The sequence below is a fragment of the Lampetra planeri genome, chromosome 1 (genome assembly GCF_965212315.1).
Source record: "Lampetra planeri chromosome 1, kcLamPlan1.2.h2, whole genome shotgun sequence".
In the NCBI taxonomy this organism is placed as follows: Eukaryota; Metazoa; Chordata; class Hyperoartia; order Petromyzontiformes; family Petromyzontidae; genus Lampetra; species Lampetra planeri.
In genome coordinates this window covers 8,010,001-8,031,623 of record NC_136107.1, presented here as the reverse complement: position 1 = coordinate 8,031,623, position 21,623 = coordinate 8,010,001, and the positions used below count along the sequence as shown (strand labels likewise).

The following is a 21,623-nucleotide window of genomic DNA, read 5'->3' as shown; positions in this document are numbered from 1 at the left end:
AGCAGCAGGGGCAACAGCAACAGGGGCAGCAGCAGCAGGAGCAGCAGCAGCAGGGGCAACAGCAACAGGGGCAGCAGCAGCAGCAGGAGCAGCAGGAGCAGCAGCAGCAGGGGCAACAGGGGCAGCAGCAGCAGCAGGGGCAGCAGCAGGAGCAGCAGCAGGGGCAGCAGCAGCAGGGGCAGCAGTAGCAGCAGCAGGAGCAGGGGCAGCAGCAGCAGTAGCAGCAGCAGCGGCTGCTGATGCCGGGAGTCGTGACGCGCCACGTAGCCCGTGCGCATCCAATGGTCAGCGACTGAGCAAATAACTAAAAAAACCAACCTCCCACGGGAACGCAAAGCACTCGCAGTCACACTCACGACCACCACCGCCAGGCAGGCAGGCAGACGGTAACGCGTGATGAGAAGTGCATGTAGGAGTGAACAATCAAGGAGGGCCCAGTGCTAAGTGCGCAGACGAACGAGGCGGCGTTGGAGTGAAAGAGTTTTGTGTTGTGTGTGGGGGGGGGGTTAGAGGAGAGCTCTGGCTTCTGGGCTGGGGAGATGGACGCTGCCTGTGCCCTGCTTCTCGTCTTGCTACTCACGCCGCTCGCCTGCTGCTCCACGGCTCCAGGTGAGTGGCAGCAGCAGCAGCAGGTCACGACCGGAGACGCGACAGACAATGAACTCGGTGGGTGTTGGGGGGGGGCCCTGGGGGGGCCCTCCGGTCAGCACCGGGGGTCCCATGTGGGGAAGGGATCCGGGACCCCCCCCCCCAGCCCAGCCCCCCAATTCGTTTCCTCCCGAGTGTGAGCTTCACGTGTAACCTCACCAATAAACTCACAAACACTTACTCTCACACTCACTCTCTCTCTAGCTAACGTCCTCACCAATAAACTCACTCACTCTCTAGCTAACGTCCTCACCAATAAACTCACTCACTCACACTCTCACTCTTTCTAGCTAACGTCATCAATAAACTCACTCTCACTCACTCTCTTTAGCTAACATCCTCACCAATAAACTCACTCACACTGTCTCTAGCTAACGTCCTCATCAATAAACTCACTCACACTCTCTAGCTAACGTCCTCACTAATAAACTCACTCTCTCACTCTCTCTCTAGCTAACGTCCTCACCAATACACTCACTCACTCTATCTCTAGCTAACATGCTCACCAATAAACTCACTCACTCACACTCTCTCTAGCTAACGTCCTCACCAATAAACTCACTCACACTCACTCTCTCCAGCTAACGTCCTCACCAATAAACTCACTCACACTCACTCTCTCCAGCTAACGTCCTCACCAATAAACTCACTCTCTCTCTAGCTAACGTCCTCACCAATAAACTCACTCACACTCTCTCTAGCTAACGTCCTCACCAATAAACTCACTCACTCACACTCTCACTCATTCTCTCTAGCTAACGTCCTCATCAATAAACTCACTCACTCACACTCTCACTCACACTCTCTAGCTAACGCCCTCACCAATAAACTCACTCACTTACACTCTCACTCACACTCTCTAGCTAACGTCCTCACCAATAAACTCACTCACTCACACTCTCACTCACACTCTCTAGCTAACGTCCTCATCAATAAACTCACTCACTCACACTCTCACTCACACTCTCTAGCTAACGTCCTCATCAATAAACTCACTCACTCACACTCTCTAGCTAACGCCCTCACCAATAAACTCACTCACTCACGCTCTCACTCACACTCTCTAGCTAACGTCCTCATCAATAAACTCACTCACTCACACTCTCACTCACACTCTCTAGCTAACGTCCTCATCAATAAACTCACTCACTCACACTCACACTCTCTAGCTAACGCCCTCACCAATAAACTCACTCACTCACACTCTCACACTCTCTAGCTAACGTCCTCATCAATAAACTCACTCACACTCACACTCTCTAGCTAACGCCCTCACCAATAAACTCACTCACACTCTCACTCACACTCTCTAGCTAACGCCCTCACCAATAAACTCACTCACTCACACTCTCACTCTCTAGCTAACATCCTCACCAATAAACTCACACTCACTCTCACTCTAGCTAACGTCCTCATCAATACACTCACTCACTCTCTAGCTAACGTCCTCATCAATAAACTCACTCACACTCTCTCTAGCTAACGTCCTCACCAATAAACTCACTCACACTCTCACACTCTCTAGCTAACGTCCTCATCAATAAACTCACTCACTCACACTCTCACTCACACTCTCTAGCTAACGTCCTCATCAATAAACTCACTCACTCACACTCTCTAGCTAACGCCCTCACCAATAAACTCACTCACTCACGCTCTCACTCACACTCTCTAGCTAACGTCCTCATCAATAAACTCACTCACTCACACTCTCACTCACACTCTCTAGCTAACGTCCTCATCAATAAACTCACTCACTCACACTCACACTCTCTAGCTAACGCCCTCACCAATAAACTCACTCACTCACACTCTCACACTCTCTAGCTAACGTCCTCATCAATAAACTCACTCACACTCACACTCTCTAGCTAACGCCCTCACCAATAAACTCACTCACACTCTCACTCACACTCTCTAGCTAACGCCCTCACCAATAAACTCACTCACTCACACTCTCACTCTCTAGCTAACATCCTCACCAATAAACTCACACTCACTCTCACTCTAGCTAACGTCCTCATCAATACACTCACTCACTCTCTAGCTAACGTCCTCATCAATAAACTCACTCACACTCTCTCTAGCTAACGTCCTCACCAATAAACTCACTCACACTCTCACTCTCTCTAGCTAACGTCCTCATCAATAAACTCACTCACACTCTCACTCACACTCTCTAGCTAACATCCTCACCAATAAACTCACACTCACTCACTCTCTAGCTAACATTCTCACCAATAAACTCACACTCACTCTCTCTCTAGCTAACGTCCTCACCAATAAACTCACTCACATTATCACTCTCTCTAGCTAACGTCCTCATCAATAAACTCACTCACACTCACACTCTCTAGCTAACATCCTCACCAATAAACTCACTCACACTCTCTAGCTAACGTCCTCACCAATAAACTCACTCACACTCTCACTCACTCTCTCTAGCTAACGTCCTCATCAATAAACTCACTCACACTCTCACTCACACTCTCTAGCTAACATCCTCACCAATAAACTCACACTCACTCTCTAGCTAACGTCACTCACTAACACTCTCACTCACTCTCACTCACACTCTCTCTAGCTAACGTCCTCACCAATAAACTCACTCACACTCACTCTAGCTAACGTCCTCATCAATAAACTCACTCACACTCTCTCTAGCTAACGTCCTCATCAATAAACTCACTCACTAACACTCTCACTCACTCACACTCTCTCTAGCTAACGTCCTCACCAATAAACACTCTCACTCTCTCTCTCTCTAACTAACGTCCTCATCAATTAGCGTTGCTGTCATTGTTAGCACCGCCGTTTTTGATACGAAACATAACGCGTCGTGCAGATGGGCCACCCTAGGTAAAGTCACGTAAATAGAACAATATTACAAAATAATAATACTCTAGCCTGGTTCTTAAGACTGTAGCCTGGTTATTAAGTTTGGTGAGTGTACTGGCAGTCTGTAATGTAGACTGTAGCCTGGTTATTAAGTTGGGTGAGTGTACTGGCAGTCTATAATGTAGACTGTAGCATGGTTATTAAGCTGGGTGAGTGTACTGGCAGTCTATAATGTAGACTGTATCCTGGTTATTAAGTTTGGTGAGTGTACTGGCAGTCTGTAATGTAGACTGTAGCCTGGATATTAAGCTGGGTGAGTGTACTGGCAGTCTATAATGTAGACTGTAGCCTGGTTATTAAGCTGGGTGAGTGTACTGGCAGTCTATAATGTAGACTGTAGCCTGGTTATTAAGCTGGGTGAGTGTACTGGCAGTCTATAATGTAGACTGTAGCCTGGTTATTAAGCTGAGTGAGTGTACTGGCAGTCTATAATGTAGACTGTAGCCTGGTTATTAAGCTGAGTGAGTGTACTGGCAGTCTATAATGTAGACTGTAGCCTGGTTATTAAGCTGGGTGAGTGTACTGGCAGTCTATAATGTAGACTGTAGCCTGGTTATTAAGCTGGGTGAGTGTAATGGCAGTCTATAATGTAGACTGTAGCCTGGTTATTAAGCTGGGTGAGTGTACTGGCAGTCTATAATGTAGACTGTAGCCTGGTTATTAAGCTGAGTGAGTGTACTGGCAGTCTATAATGTAGACTGTAGCCTGGTTATTAAGCTGGGTGAGTGTACTGGCAGTCTATAATGTAGACTGTAGCCTGGTTATTAAGCTAGGTGAGTGTGCTGGCAGTCTATAATGTAGACTGTAGCCTAAAAAATACGACGATTGTTGATGGCCAATGTGGAGGAATCTCTTTTGAAGTGCATCGCCCGAACCGCCGCTACCACCACCACCACAAAGACAAAGATCCCCGTGTAGCCTTCACAGCCTGTTGGGGCAAGTGCTATTAGCGAGCCCCTATGAAGGCCGGCACGGCGGGTGGGGTGGCCAGCACCACGCCCGGCCGCCTTTGTCTCCCCAGTGGCGATGTTTACACACCGCACCAGGTACTCATTTGAGGCTGAGTCGACCTAGGGGAGGCCCAGGACCGGTTCAAATAATCGTCACTGGTGTTGGCCGTGAGCAGGAATCGAACCCGGGTCGCCGGGTTCATAGCGCAGCGCGCTAACCGCTGCACCACCGCTCCCTACCACCACCACACCACCACACACACCACCACCGCTCCCCACCACCACCACCACACATACTGACCCGGCTTCACGAAAGTGGGGGGCTGCACCCCCCCCCCACTCCTAACCCTCCACACACGGCTTCACACACACGCACTTCAACAAGGGCGGCCAGGTTAACACAGGTCTCGGCAGATAACTTTCATCTGAGCGTGAGAATAAAACGCGTTGCGAGGAAGAATTCGGACATTTACATTTCATGCATGGGGATCGTGAAATAAGCCCCCTCCCTCCCCCATTAATTATAACATTGGAGAAGATACCCCCCCCCCGCCCCTAATACTTGGAACTCGGGTACTCCCTCCCCATCACACACTAAAGGGAAGATATAATGAATGGCAGCCGAGAGAAATGTGGGTTACACATGGGGGCAGTGTGGCTGAGTATCCGTGGGGGGAGGTGCTCTGATGTGCACATGGCCGGGCTGCTGCTGCAGCACCTTCTCAAGTGTCCGCTCCATAGGCGGAACGCGGGGCCCTATCGCCCCCATCCTCCTCCTCCCCATGCGTCTCTCTTCTCCAACAAATAACGTGAGCGTGGGGCAGAGCGCATCGCCAATAGGGGCGATGGTGAACACGGTCGATGCGCTGCAAGAGCGTGGCCCCCGGAGTTTTGAACGTAAATGCAGTCCACATGCGTAGACGTTTTGGCTGTCCAGTATTAATGACGAAAGATGCCAGTGGTCGGGCTGCCATGGGTATGGCTGTGCAAGGATGATGAGGACAATGAGGTGGTTGCAAGGCCGTAGCCATGGAGTCAACATTGGGGGGGGGGGGCAAATCTTCCAGGGGGTCTGGGGGTCCCCCCCCCCCCCAGAAAAAAAAATTCTAAATTTGAAAACGAATTTCCTGTCTAAAATATGAAAAAATTAACTAACACATGGGATTGACTTTTTCTTCATTTTTAACAATGTCTAATAGTGTATTGTATTACATTGCTCTGTTTTTTCTGTTTTATCTTTTCTTGTTGCATTGTATGTAATGGCAGAGATTAGGAATTAATAAAGTACAACCATAACCACAATCATATAAACAGAAATCTATTTTATAGCAATATATTGGGGGGGACATTTTGCGCATATTTGAATATTGGGGGGGGGGGGGATGTGGCCCCAATATATATTAGAATTACGGCCTTGGGTGGTTGCACAGTCGCGTTGCAAGAGAAATGCAAATCCGCTGACTGCAGAGACTTAACCAAGCACAGATGGTGGCCGCTAATGGCTCGCTGCGATACAGCAGCAGCGTCATCCAGCAAGACACGCTGCAGGCAGAAGGGCCTTTACCAGTGTGAGCTTCAGAGAAGCCCCTCTTAAGGGAATTTGGCCTACTCTTCCATGCTGGACAGACGTCTTGGAAGTCGTGCGAGTACCCATGCTTTACCCCACCACACGCGATCTGCCGATCGACAAACTGGTGTACCCATTTACTTCTGCTTTGTGAACAGATGGCAGGAAATTTAAGAAACTTGCGCCCATTGTTTCAGTTACGACGTCCCTCGGGAGATCGAACTGGCTGGCGACTTCTGGATTACCAGTCCGGGGTGCGAACCATTACACCACGGCACCATTAATCGACTCACATAAACTACTTTCATCGCGGTCTTTTTAAGACGGTGATGTCACCAAGCCCCATCGCCTCCCATTCAGTGGCGCACGTGGGAATACATGTGACTGATTTCCCCCAAATATTTTGAACCGATATTAGATAGATATTAATGAAATATCGGTAGTGGTGATTATACTATAGGAATACTGGATGTAAAAAATGGTATTGCCAGACTGGTTTTACAAAAAAATATACATTAATGTACAAAACAGCAAGTATGTACCGTAATTGTCTTAAGTGCTTTGTTTTTTAAATATATATAATTTTTCATCCACAGGAGAGGAATATTCAGATATATTTGCTATCCAAGTTCCGGACGTGGGTGGATGCCTCGTGGGAGAGTCCTCAGGGCTGGGCTTGGTAGGGAGCTGTAACTCATCAGAGCCTGCTCAGCAGTGGAAATGGGTGTCTCGCCAGCGACTTTTCAACTTGGGGATGTCTCGCTGTCTCGGGGTGGCTCCGGTGCAACCGAGTAGCAGTATTGCAAGTAAATCACCCAGCTTGAACGCATCAGAAACGGACGCTGAAGATGATCAGGTGACAAGAATATTTAGGACACATAATTGCTTCTTTGGGTTTAACGGGGCCCGTCTTTAAAGATGGAGCGCTGTCACCAACAATATTTGACAATGCCATGGCATTTGCTTAATACACTAAAGAAGGCCCCATAATGAGACTCGTTTTTTGTCACTAATGAATAAGAGGGGGCCTCATGTGTAATTTTACTCCAGGCCTCCAACCCTATGCCTTCAGGAATATGGGCAGCTTTGCTTATGAGAGATAGACATGTTCATGTGTACATGTATGTGTCGACTCTTATATTATGTATAATATAGTTTGTTTTGGGTTGTATGTGACGTGTGCTAGAAGATTGAGCAGCCTGCCTTATATGAATGCGATGTGGAGGAGATGCAGCTGCGTTGGGCATGTGGAGATGATGAACAGCTGATCATTCCACACAGAGGGAAGCTCAGTCTGCGTGGAGCCATTGGTGCCCAGGCTCCATTTGAGCTGCACCCTAAGAATGGAACGCGACTGCTGATCTATGGCACTCAGGATCACCTGTGCTTACGACCGTACCGTGGTGAGAACGGCTGAGAATACACATCTCAGTCTTCATACTGTATCCCTTCCTTTCATCTCTTCTTTGGCAATTGTACACACTGTTATTTTGATTTCTGATCCCACGCTTCCTCCCATGCAGAAATATATACTATCCAAGGGAATTCCCATGGTCGGCCATGCGCTATCCCGTACAAGTATGACCACCGGTGGTATCACTCCTGCACAGGGGATGGGCGTGATGATTGGCATCTGTGGTGCGCCACATCAGCCGACTATGGCACCGATGAACTTTGGGGCTTCTGTCCTGTCAAGCGTGAGTAAACACCCTTTCTGTCCACTAATTACACTCAAATTACAAATACAGGGCCATCAGGCAACTTATTTACCATTGGGCACTACAATGTGTTTTATGTTGACATTCCATCCATTTTGGCTGTTCACTTCTCAGATAGTATAGGTGACAACAAGTCACTTACAGGCAAAATAGTTTTGACTCCCTTGTGACCTCATCATGGCCATTATGAGCTCTTTGCTAATGTTATTTTATGTTTAAAAACCGTGATATAAAAATGGTGTCATTCACATTGAAGTGTTTTAATAAAAGTGATGTGTTCTAACTTGACATTTAAACATATATTGCATTTAAATCCCCCAAAATGGCAATTTATGTGCTACAAACATTTGTTTTAAGTCATGACTGGTATTCCACATCCTCTGCGCCATACACAGGTTTTCTTTCAGATAGTTTTTACACAAATATTCAACTGAACTATGTGGTTGGTTGGCTTATTAAAATGGCTCGTTCCAAATAACAACAACAAGGTGATATTGCCAGTCGTAGAAAATAGAAAGAGCGGATTTTTGCGTGTGAAAAGTTCGATTTAAAAAAAATCAACATTCGTCAAGATGAGTTTCTGAACCTAATTGCAGAAAATAATATTTGAAATCACAGAAACCTGACCGATAGGCACATTTTCGAAATTCTATATGTAAACAAGAACTTGGTTACACATGATTGGGATTTACATTTAAACACACAGAGTAATCACCTGAACGTGTTTGTGCTTAATACAGAGGAACAAAATAAATGAAAATGTACTAATATTTAAATTATTTAAACATAAATTTAGCCTGTGATGAACTCTTGGGTAGCTATGATTGCAGTGATGCCACTGCGTCAGAGGTCGCAAACGGGTTTTGATTCCTTACCCGTACCCGTACCCGGCCACACCAGGGTCGCAAACGGGTATCCGTACCCAGCCGGGTACGGGTAGGGTACGGGTATCGGGTACCCGGTTGCGACCTCTGCACTGCGTTGTTTTTCTACTGCATTGTGGACATTTGAACGTGTGGGAGTATTCCCGAAATTTAGTTTGTGGCGGTTGTCGTCGTTTTAATCTAATAACCATACAGCAAGGTGTCTCACAACTTGCGGTTACTTCCTCTCTGTTGCCTCAGGATTTTATGCAGCAGTGTCTCACCAGCACGGTTACTGTAATATTCTGAATATTATCCCCTTTCATATGATGGGGTACAAATAGCTGCTGTGTTCATTGTTTTGTGTGGCTCTCCAGTATTTTCTAATCAAAGCAACGTGCCGCTTTTATTTCATTTCTGTATAAAAATTTTTATAAATCAAGTTCCCGATTGTTTTTACACTGCATCTTGCCATTTTCAATTATTGGTAGATGATTTTATGATATTCTATCGTTAACAGATTCGGGATTTTCAAATTTGGCTGTTAATTAGATGCATATAGTCATGCCTGTCACTGTAATTCAATGGCTTTTGCAGTTCCGGACTGCAGTGTGTTCTGGGACACAGATCCTGTGACTCGAAACTGCTACCAGTTTAATGTACATGCTGTGCTTTCATGGCACGAGGCGCGCACCAGCTGCCTCCAGCAAGGCTCCGACCTCCTTAGCATCACGGAGATGCACGAGCAGACCTACATTGCTGGTAAGGGGCATTCACACCAGCAAGCATTCAACTTCTGGTGCTCTGCTTTGTTTACACGTTCGTTATTAATGTTGTGGTGAGTTCAACTGAGTCGCAGACATACTCTTGGAGGCAACACATTTATTTAACACCAACACACGGGGTAGCTGCCCCTCAACAGAATAGCAACCTATGGTGGTGACCACCAGGCTAACTACACTAATTACAACATAACTAGCTACAATGGACCGGAACACAGATCAGGTCCAGGTTAACGTGTTGGAGACTCGGTAGAACGTAGGACGTAGACGAAGGCTTCTTCAAGATGAACAACAGCAGACGGTCCCTCTGGGGGACCCGGTGGCTTATATCCTCTGTGGTGTGGCTGGCTCCGCCCTTGGCCACGCCCACCTTCGAGAATCCTCGAGCAGGATCTCGACCCGGACCACGTGACCACCCCTAGCCCCCACTTGGGGTTGCTTTGTAGACTTAACCGGTCACGTGTCACTCTGGGGTCAACCAGAGTGCCATGGCCTTTAGTAACCCCGGCACACCCACACCCTGTCCTGTAGGGCTGGCACTGCACGCCAAGCGTGGTGCCACCTAGCGCTATCAACCAGCGCTCACCGAGCCCCTCTAGGGCTGGTACTACACCCACACCATCGTGGTGTCCGCGATGTCGTTACATCGCACGCCGTGCCTCTCTAGGGCCGGCACAGCACAGTGACATCCCGAGATCTCACTACAATGCCACTGCTGTTCATTAATACATTTTGAACGTTTGTTGTCGCGCACTCTTTGGGAGTCTAGTCAATCACGATTGCTCGCTGAACACGCATGGTAAACTCTTTCGAATAACACTGTTGTAAGTCTGTTGGAAAACTGGCTCACACTGAAGGATGGATATCCGTAAATACACTTTGTATACACACCTTTCCATAAAGGGTTCACTTTAAACAGAACTAAAACAACATCTCATTTGCTTTTTTGCTGTTGTCAGTGCCAATACATTCCATTGCAACGTCACTTAAAATTCACATCGTCATAATTTTTCATGCACATTTCATAACCCAGGTCTCAAAGCGCAACCTTCAAACACACGTTTCCAGAACGTAATGAACCAGCTTATTATCTACAAGAGAAAACACACGTATTTAATGTCTAACTTTTGACCATAATCCTTAATAAATCAATGAATAAATGCCTTAATATTTATTTAAATGGCTGGAATGGAATGAGCTCTTCGTAGGGCCCAAGGTAAGGGCATTCCACGTATGTGCAGCTACAAAATAGAAGCATTATCTCCTGATATGATAAGTATGCCTCTACAATGATTATAAATTACTGCCATTATCAGTAACCTTAATTCGCTATTATTTCTAGCGTGGTACCCACACTCTGTAGAACATGGGAATGCATTTCATGTAGTCATTCAGTCTATTTTATGAATTACAAAATGCAAATACTAACACCCTATAGAAAGCCACACACCATAACGCTGAACTGTACTCAGCCAATGTTCTAGTGCATCTGATAGGGGGGCGTCCATAAATTATGTCACGCGATTTTGGACGATTTTTGACCCCCACCCCCCTTCGTCACACGGCGTCACAAAAAGTCAGACCCCCCCTCAAATATGACGTCACAAAGCTCTGCCCCGCCCCCAAATAAAACATGCTTCAAATCTCTTTAAACTATTGTCATTGTAGTGCGTATTTCATGTGACACTACACTCTGATGTTGTAGGAGAAAACATTTATTAAAAGTATATTTAATTAAGTAGAACGCGTTGTCTATATTTATTTAAAGTTGCGCATTTTGATGTGATGTCACATTTCTCAAACCCCCCCCCCCCTCATCATACATCGTCACAAATGTCTGACCCCCCTCCCCCCCCCAGGTGCGTGACGTCATTTATGGACGGCCCCTAGTAACTGCTAATTTGCATCGTGCAAATGTACTGCTTGGTGTATCGTGTCAGTAGATAATTTTGCCACGCATTACGACATTTTCAGGTGCAAATGTGTCTTACTTATTTTCTTCCATCAACTGTCATTTTCCCTCAATCACTTCACTGTTGTGTGCAGGCTTTCTGAGTGGTTTTGGAGCCATTATGTGGATTGGACTCAATGACTTGGACTCGGATGGTGGCTGGCAGTGGTCTGATGGCTCACCGTTAAAGCTCCTTAACTGGGACCAAGGTGCAAGCAGTTGTATTTGTTTCAGATTTCCGCTTCCTCACCACGTCAGTTCCCTTTGACAGTATACTCGCACGATAAATTTGAAATTCCGTAGCATAGTGTTTGAATGTGTGTATGTGGGGAGCGGTGGCGTAATGGTTGGCATGCTGCGCTGTGAACCCTGCATCTGTTCACGGTTGACACCAGTGACGATTATCTGGACTGGTCCTGGGCCTCCACCAGATCTACTCAGCCTCAAATGAGTATCTGGTGTGGTATGTAAACATCGCCACTGGGGAGACAAAGGTGGTTGGCCATGGTATTGAGCACCCACCCCCTCGTGTGCCGTGCCAACCTTCATAGGTGCTCGCTAACATCACTTGCTCCTACAGTCTGTTAAAGGCTATATGGGAGATCTTTGTCGGTGTCTCATTGTGTGTATAAATGTTGTGCTCCTGCAGGACACCCTTCAGAAACGGATGGACAGAACTGTGCCCTTCTCCGTGCCGAGTTTTTCAGCAAGTGGCAAACCAAGGAGTGTGCGGCTGCACTGCCCTATGTTTGCAAGAAACGCCTCAATATCACCTCCGTACAGATACCCAACGGTGTGTGCCTTTTATCACAATTATCTCAATGTTCTATCATTTAATTGAGGCATTTCACTCTGTGGACATTTACGCAGCCATTTAATCTGTCATAAACCGAGGCTGAATTTTTAACAAATTAAATAATTGTTTACAAATCGCAACACAAGCGGTCTTTATCCGCCTGATGAAGACCGCCACTGCGGGGGGGGGGGGGGTGGCATGTGCCCCCCCAATGATCCGATCAAAATCCCTAATTTCGATCGGATCATTGGGGTTTATTAGTAATAAATCGGCATTTTGCGACCCCCACTACCACTCTGGAACACATTATTACGTGCCAGGGACTCTATGAGATGATAGGACAATAGTCTGAGTCCATACTTGCCAATAAGTAACGGCAAAGCGGTTATAAGTGACTCACAGAGTTGTGCGCAGTTGCGTATACAGTACACGACTTCCCTGAAGGCATTCACCTTCAGCGAGCGCAATGCTGATCACACACGGTTCGAATTCGACCCTCGATCGATGGCTGCTCCATCGCCGCACACGCGTCGAATAAAAAGCAAGGGACAAGTCCTTACTTACTAACAACTCTTATGATTTTTCATTGCTGGAGGGGTTGCCCCCCCTACCTGAAAATCCTGGCTCCGCCATTGAAGATCGCTTGTGTTGCGATCGAACCGTCGTGGTTTTTTGCTTTTATTTTTGTTATTTATTTTTAATTTTTATTTAATTTTCTTTTTTCTTTTCTATCTATGTGACTTTACCAAAATAACCAAGAATATAACTTTATAATGTGCCTAAATAAGATATGTAATTTGTGAATATTACCTTTGTGATATATCAATCAGAAGCATGGAAGTGAATGTCCTGACTACTTGGGTTTTGACCTGAAGATGGTTGGTGCATTCTTATTGTTGAAGTTAGTTGTGAGAATGAATGTGTAACTGACCGGTTGAAATTAAACAATCATTGGCTTTTTAAATGGTTGTACAGCACACGACATATTTTTTGTTTGGCCATATCAGGTGTTGGAGGGCTTCACTACATACATTTTTCCCAAATTATTACGTGGCCTAACCCAAAAATCGAATATGAAGCTTGGACAGTATCAAACAAATTCTAGTAGAACAAAAACTGAGCAGTACACAAAGAGCGATGGAGAATGTGCATACTTGGAATTACATTGAGGACCACACATTAATGGGATAGTAAATGCAAGGTGGAGACATCAAATTGACTGTGAAGTGGACTTGGGCAGCACACCACGTCCTCAGAGGGGGTGATGGCCGGGGGTTATAGATACAAAACTCGTAGAGGATGTTTACCATTATTGGGTGCTACATATTTCTTAATTCAATTGACTAACCATCACGTATTTACGCGATCTAGCCTAAAAAAACTGTATTATGGATGATATTGGTCGCGAAAGCCTACGTGCTTCACAAAAATTCTCATGAAGATATATTGCATTAAATTCCTTAACAGATTTTTGGAAAATTGTGCATGTTAAATCACTTGACATTGGCCAATGCTTATTTATATTTGCAAAATAACCTGTAGCTTGATTCACACTCATTGCATTGCATAAGATGGACAGATGTGTTATTTCGATTTAAAGCTTTCGTGACTGCAGGGATTCATCTTCTTGGTTCTTTCGGTAAAGCAGGACGGCTGCTTGCGTTGTAGCCGAAACGTCGTGAGAATTATTTTATTATGTTTTATTTTTATTATTTTATTATTTCCCTTCTACGTGACTTTACCGAAAGAACCAAGAAGATGTGTTATTGTTAAGTAGTTAGGCAATTCGATCTACATTTTACGTCATAGTGATTGAAGTCAGAATTTCTAAAAATATCAGAGGAAACAGCTTTTACACTTCTGATGGGAGTGAATTCGAAAGGTAACTGATTGTGGTGTCGTTACAGAGAGCTGGGAGAATCGACCGACCGTGTGCCCTCGCGGCTGGGTACCATTCAACGGGAGCTGCTTTTGGCGCGATGCAGAGAAACGAACGTGGCAGGATGCATTGGCACGATGCCGGTTAGGAGGTGGCGACCTTCTGAGCCTACACGGCTTGGCAGATGTCGACTTCCTAGTTCAGCATGTGCTTAGTGGTTGGTAAAACGCATTAACATGCCCTTACTTGCAAACTGAACAGTCCCCATTACAAAAACCAGCTCATCATCATTGGAAAGGTGTTCCACCTTCCAAGCAGTGCTAACATATTTCCCGCTAATGTTGTTCGCCTTTTGAGGTGCTTAACATCTTACCGGTCAAATATGTTAAGGTCCATAAGATGGATAATGAGTATACAGGATAATTAACTTGGCAGCAGAGGAATGGGAAGTTACAAGGGAGCAGCAAGTGGTCTTGTTTGCTGTGGGTCCATGTGGGTCTATTGCTCGGTGGCAATAAAATATCAATTTGGTTAGGCATATTGGGATCTATGGATGTAATGCGCCTTACAAATGCAAATTATTATTGCACCGTACTTCTCTTTTGAGAAAAATTCAATGATAAATCATCCACGTCTATTCAATGCACGAATGTTTTCTCATGCCTACTTGTGTATATTATGAGAAAATGGTTGGTGAAGTGGTGACACTTGTGCCTCACAACAAGAATTGCCTGGTTAGACTCGCGACTCGGATGCATTTCTGCGTGGGGTTTGTATGATCTCCCCACTGTTCTGCATTGGTTTAATTCGAGTTCTCCAGTTTCCTCCCATAGCTAAAACATACACTGTCACTAGCATTGGCCAAATATTCCAATGCTGACAAATGACCTGTAAAAAACTCCATTGCGGGTACACGTAGCATCATCGTCTACGACAACAAGATATTGGGAGGACCTTCCTGAAACAGAGTTCAAAATCAGGCTTTTCTGGCTAAACTTGCATCATAATATTATTATCGTCATTTGTACTCTTACCACCGACATGGATGAAACCCATAATTACAGTACACTTAAAATGTTCCTCCAATATATTAGCATTTGCAACTTTTGAATAAAAAAAAGAAATCCTCTCTTCTCAGAATTCAATGCAAATAATTGACGCAATCTAGAATCACGTAGAGCATGTGCATACATTGTTACCGCAACTTTATGAAAGATTAAATGTGCAATTGATGGGCGAGTGAGTATCCTTTTCTGTTGCTGCTGCTGCTGCTGCAGATGGTGAAGAAGTGTGGTTGGGTCTTAATGACCTCAAGACGAAGATGGTGTTTGAATGGTCTGACTTCACGCCGGTCACCTTCACGTTCTGGCATCCTCGCCATCCACACAGCCGCCCAGGAGAGGGCTGTGTCTCTCTCTGGGGCAAGGTAACTCAAATGTTTGTAAACGTCCTTGTGTAATATACTTACTCGACATTTACCTCTTGGTTATCTGTGTGCGGAGCATAGTGTGGTAAAGTATTAGTAAAACAACCCCTCATCAGCATGGCTTGAGGAGGTTTTCATCCAGCAGTGGATTGACATATTGATGTAGATAGTTTTTATTATCAAAAGTAAAGGAGCCTCAGGCTCCTTTTACAGTAAAACCTTGGATTGCGAGTAACTTGGTCTGCGAGTGTTTTGCAAGACGAGCAAAAATTGTAAATAAATATTAATTTGATAAACGAGCGAGGTCTTGCAATACGAGTAGTACGTATACGCTTTGTCTGCCGAGCGTCACGTGATTACAACTGATATTATGAGTGCTTTGGATTACAAACACGTTTCCGGAACGAATTATGGTCGCAATCCAAGGTTTTACTGTACTCGGCATTGCTGTTAGGCAAGTTTGCTGTCTTTACAGCCTTTATCACTGTCTTTACAGCCTTTATCACTGTCTTTGATCTTTGACAACACACGTTGTGTGTAAGTTGCAGTCGAAACGTCGTGAGAATTGTATCTCATTTGTCTTCACGGTCATCATCTTCATCATTATAACCACTGTATTTGTAGTCATCATCCTTATCAACCATATCTTCACATACATCATTGTCATCTCCCTTATATTCATCATCATTGTCATAATGTTTTAAATGTTTTAAAGTTGCCATCTTTGGCTTTATGCTAGGTGGAGAGCAGTGCAAGCCTCGGCACACATTTCGTTTGTGTGTACATGTGTGAGTCAGACAGTGCCTGATTGGTTGGCTCGATGCATGAGGAGGGAGAGCCTGTTGATAATACACACACAGCTCCAATCCCCTAAGCCGAAGACCTTCCCCACAGCTGCTGCTTGTTTTGCAGGATGTTTTTGCAGAATGGGGCCAAAAAATTCTGCATGAATCAGGCAGAAACGCTTTTGCGGAATTTCCAAAAGAGTGTGTAAAACGTTACATGAATTTGGCCTCTTGTATTTGGTACGATGTCTCAGCAAAGGTGTGCTGTAGCATTGTTAGTGATTATTCAACAGCCAAGTAAGAACCTGTGGAATTATACATCGCTTCTGCACAGGGACCTGTTTGAAAATAAATAAATAAATATTTCTGCTGCAAAGCATCAGAAATAGAATTGAAAACAACTGTTACATATATTTACAATATCTTACAGTACATAATAGAAACTCCCAAAGTGAACATTCATCTTTATCATTGTTCCATTCAACAAAAATATAAAGTCATGACTGAAATATTTTGAGCCCTATTTTAGTGTTGAAAAAGATGTCCATATATCGTGGATATTTTCAAACAAAACAGCTTTATTCTAACCCCCACTCTACCTAAAATTAAACTTGCAGGAGACAGAGGGGCTTCTTTATTGACAGATGAATGTGGTTATCACATCATTTGATCAGCTGCATTGTTAGACATCAGAAAGTAAATAATGTATTCTCACTAGGACTTCATATTAATTTGACCATATATTATATGGTTTGATTCAGCATTTATTTTAGAATCATGACTGAACATACAAATGTATAGGAATACTACAATGGGATGAGGCATACGATTTTAAAGACGCAATCTCCCGTATGAAAGCATAAAGGAACCTGTAAAAATGACAATTTAACACTTTAAAGTAATGATATCTTCTCCATCGGTATCAATTCCATAACCATCAGGCAAACACACAGGTGCTTGCTGTGATGAAAGTTTGAATTGCACAATCTGCATGATTATACCACAACATGTTATGATTTTTTCTCTGCATTTCAGCCACTCAGCCAGTGAAGTATTTTGTGTCTGGTGAGCGAGCATTTGCTTTTATTTCTCAAAAATGTGCTTGGCAGGAAGGTCGTTGGAAAGATGGACCATGCGATGCCAAGAAGGCGGCTGTGTGCCGGGCACCGGGAAGTTTGTCAGACGCCCAGCCGGACTCGCAGGAGGGCGGTGCCACAACGGAATGCCCCAAGGTGAGAGATAACGAGAGGGATAACGAGAGAGATGACAAAAGGGATAACGAGAGGGTTTTTTCCTGTAATGGTCGGCTTTTCTCGTCATTTACAGATTTGAAAATGAGAGCAACCTTCACAAGGCAGGCTCTTTTAACCTACAAATGAAAAGTTCTGTATACACAAGTGGTAACTTTTCATCGCGTTGCTCCTATATGCATTTCAATGCCTTTCTTAGCGTTAGTCTAAAATTGACTCACCTAGATTTTTTTATTTTAATTATCTTGATTTGAAGCTTTCGTGACTGCAGGAATCCATACTCTTTGGTTCTTTCGGTAAAGTCACGTAGGTAGAAAAAATAATAGATCATGGCGTTTCGATTGCAACACAAGCGTCCGTCATCAGGTGAGACAACTACAGCAAGAAAACTGCTGAAACTTCAGCATTATTTTTTCTGCCTACGTGAGTTTACCGAAAGAACCAAAGAGTATGCTAATTATCTTGTTTTTTTGCCTGTAATAAGTTTTGGCCTCTCTTTGGCTGTGCCGAAGTGAAACTTCCATCGCACCAGTTTGTGATCGCTTGCTGTGATGAATTTGTCGCGGGCAGAGACATCTCTGATGACCTGGGGTTTGACCAATCGAATTTAGTCAATGTTCAAGTGTAAGTTATTTGTCTTGGAGCTGTAAGGCAGTTTGATGTGATTCCCAGGATACCTGTTATGAGTCGACTGGACTTGCCCTTATGCTGAGCTGTGGCAGTAGACAAACTTATTTGCTGCAAGCCATGAGACCTTGAGTAGTTGACACAAAGGGATTCCTTGACCTACTCAATGTTGACATTAAGGGCACTGCAGTTCACTCAGGGGTCCTTGCTGAATTTTGTATTGGCACAGCTGGTCTGAGCGCCCCTGTAGTGCGCAGAACAGCATTCTCATCTGCCAGTGCTCGCCAGGCTGCTTTTACAATCAAGAGAGGGACAAAAAGCAAATAGCAAGAGTCTGCCAAGGAGATACACACTTTGCCAAGGCTATTTACATCGGCAGTAGAACATATTTGCTTAGAATTTGAGAAATAAACGATTTACGAGGCAGTTTGGACTTGTGTTTGCTTTTAATTGAATCAAGTCAACCGTATCTCAAGAGGCTGTACAGAATAATAGGATTACGGTAAGTCAGGGGGAAAGGAGGCATTCTCTTTGGTTCTTTCGGTAAAGTCACGTAGCTATAAAATAAAATAGATCACGACGTTTCGGGCGCATCAAAAGCGTCCGTCATCAGGTGGGAAAGCCATGAAGTTATGAATTGTGAATTGTTTAAAAGTTGGGTTATGATTGGTCGTTTCCTAACATAAGTGGCAATGTTCATGACAAGTTGTGAAAGTTTTACACATCTCACACATTCGTAGACTATTTAAGATATATTCAACAATGGTGAACTGTTGAACCTCAGCTTTTGAGCCAAATGATTAGTCGTGCTGAATCATTGCAATTTGTACAGAATCCCTACGTATTTCCTTTTTATGGCTATAAAACTAACATTGTTGGATTCCCTCAATGAAATTTGCACTCTGGACAACAGAGTATATCTCTTACACCACACATATAATGCCTTAATTCTAGATTTGAAGCTTTCGTGACTGCAATGATTCATATTCTCAGGTTTTTTCGGTAAAGTCACGTAGGTAAAAACATTAAAATTAATGAAGGTAAAATAAAACAAAACAAAATAAAATTCACGACGTTTCGGAGGCAACACAAGTCTCCGTCATCAGGTGGGACCGTCACAGCCGAATTAGCTGCATCAAGTGAAGCAATGATTCAAGATGTAATCCCTTATAAGCAAGTTGAAGGGAGGTGGAGAGGGGGGGGGAGAGCTTATCAGGCTGTGGTAGCCAATGAATGGAAACGTATCGGGAGGGAGGAGGAGCGGTGATCAAAGACTGCACGCAGTGCTCAACACAATGAATGGAGACGCGCCGGGACGGAGGGCGAGCGGTGATCAAAGACATCACGTAGTGCTCAACACAATGAATGGAAACGTGGCGAGCGGTGATCAAAGAACAATGAAGAGATTACTGTTAAACACTGTGGATGTTAACACTCGGTGAAGTAAATTAAAATAGTGCCTGTCAGATAAGATGGTCCAAAAAGTGTAATTAAGTCTTTTTTGCGTGGTTAATAACATCTTTCCAGTGATTACTGAGTTTGTACCCATCATCACGGTTGAAATTATGTCTGTGTTTGTATATTTGTATGGCTTCGTGTACAAACCTTTGATGGTAGCCCGGAGGTTTGCAGAGAACCTTGGTCTCGGAAAAGACAATTTCATGAGAGCCCGCCGAGTTGTAGCAATGATCGGCAACGGCCGAAGAATCAGTTCTGCCGTGTTTCAGATCTGACTTGTGCTCGCGGACACGATCAGCAACATGACGTTTTGTTTCTCCAATGTAGCAATCACCACAAATGCAACTCAATTTGTAGACTCCGAGTCTACAAATTGAGTGTCCGCGAGCACAAGTCAGATCTGAAACACGGCAGAACTGATTCTTCGGCCGTTGCCGATCATTGCTACAACTCGGCGGGCTCTCATGAAATTGTCTTTTCCGAGACCAAGGTTCTCTGCAAACCTCCGGGCTACCATCAAAGGTTTGTACACGAAGCCATACAAATATACAAACACAGACATAATTTCAACCGTGATGATGGGTACAAACTCAGTAATCACTGGAAAGATGTTATTAACCACGCAAAAAAGACTTAATTACACTTTTTGGACCATCTTATCTGACAGGCACTATTTTAATTTACTTCACCGAGTGTTAACATCCACAGTGTTTAACAGTAATCTCTTCATTGTTCTTTGATCACCGCTCGCCACGTTTCCATTCATTGTGTTGAGCACTACGTGATGTCTTTGATCACCGCTCGCCCTCCGTCCCGGCGCGTCTCCATTCATTGTGTTGAGCACTGCGTGCAGTCTTTGATCACCGCTCCTCCTCCCTCCCGATACGTTTCCATTCATTGGCTACCACAGCCTGATAAGCTCTCCCCCCCCCTCTCCACCTCCCTTCAACTTGCTTATAAGGGATTACATCTTGAATCATTGCTTCACTTGATGCAGCTAATTCGGCTGTGACGGTCCCACCTGATGACGGAGACTTGTGTTGCCTCCGAAACGTCGTGAATTTTATTTTGTTTTGTTTTATTTTACTTTCATTAATTTTAATGTTTTTACCTACGTGACTTTACCGAAAAAACCTGAGAATACATATAATGCCCTTTACATAAAAAATTACAATGATAGTGGGAAATGCTCTTTTTTCTGATTATGATACAAAAACAACTTGATACTAATAGGGTTTTCCCCCTTTTTTCTGGAAACAAAACTGACACCTTTTGCAAGGAATCATGTTTACATTAACCACAATACTTTCAGTTTTTTGGCGTCATCTGGTCGAACACCATGTGAGACTAGGCTCTAAGAAAAGCTGTCTCGGGTGTGGATCAATCAATTTCAAGGACAGTGCATAAATTATCAGAGTATTGTTTTTTGTTTGCATTTGACTGCAAATATTGTGGTTAATGTGTTAAAGGTGTCAGTTTTGTTGCCAGAATAAAGGGGAAAACCCCTATTAGTATATTTTTGTACTGGCAAAGGAGACCTCATGATACAAAAACAACATTTTTAAATGTCACTGCAGAAACCTCATTTATGGTGCAGTGATTTAACAGTGAGTTTGTGCTTGTTCTCAGGGAATATGCACGTAAATACGCGCAAATTATTAACAAAGTATTCATAAGCTGTAGGTAACATGCATATCAGAGCAATTGCTTTGAATAATACTTGGTGCAGATGAAAACTCTAGAGATGGGAAAGGACACGTAACCTCGACCTACAAGCAGGATGGTTACGAATATAAAAAGATAACAGCGCATTCACATGGGTCGTAGAAGAGAAAATGTGCTCATAAACACACGTGTGTGTTCATCCTTACGGTTGCTCTGAACTTAACACAATCCAGATGTGGAAGCATGCCTACAAGTGCCCCCACTCCGAGAGTTGGTCAGAATAGCTTTCCTAGCTCTAAATCCACTCAGGTTGTTCATGGGTTCGGTCTGATGCCATGTTGCGCGTGAATGTGCGTGGTG

General features: G+C 44.3%; 1 protein-coding gene across 2 annotated transcripts in view; it reads left to right on the top strand.

The window, feature by feature from the left end:
- The first annotated feature begins 205 nt into the window (after positions 1 to 205).
- The window catches only part of MRC2 (mannose receptor C-type 2), a 69,293-nt gene continuing 47,875 nt past the window's right edge, over positions 206 to 21,623 (top strand). The window contains exons 1-10 of one of the 2 annotated variants that reach the window (XM_078619851.1): positions 206 to 609; positions 6,660 to 6,919; positions 7,253 to 7,466; positions 7,587 to 7,760; positions 9,242 to 9,406; positions 11,473 to 11,586; positions 12,027 to 12,170; positions 14,081 to 14,269; positions 15,330 to 15,478; positions 17,373 to 17,495. In XM_078619851.1, the coding sequence (XP_078475977.1) occupies positions 540 to 609; positions 6,660 to 6,919; positions 7,253 to 7,466; positions 7,587 to 7,760; positions 9,242 to 9,406; positions 11,473 to 11,586; positions 12,027 to 12,170; positions 14,081 to 14,269; positions 15,330 to 15,478; positions 17,373 to 17,495 (1,602 nt within the window). In that variant the 5' untranslated portion in view covers positions 206 to 539. Of the gene's footprint in view, positions 610 to 6,659; positions 6,920 to 7,249; positions 7,467 to 7,586; positions 7,761 to 9,241; positions 9,407 to 11,472; positions 11,587 to 12,026; positions 12,171 to 14,080; positions 14,270 to 15,329; positions 15,479 to 17,372; positions 17,496 to 21,623 lie in introns of both variants that reach the window. The other variant, XM_078619774.1, reaches the window with a different exon arrangement.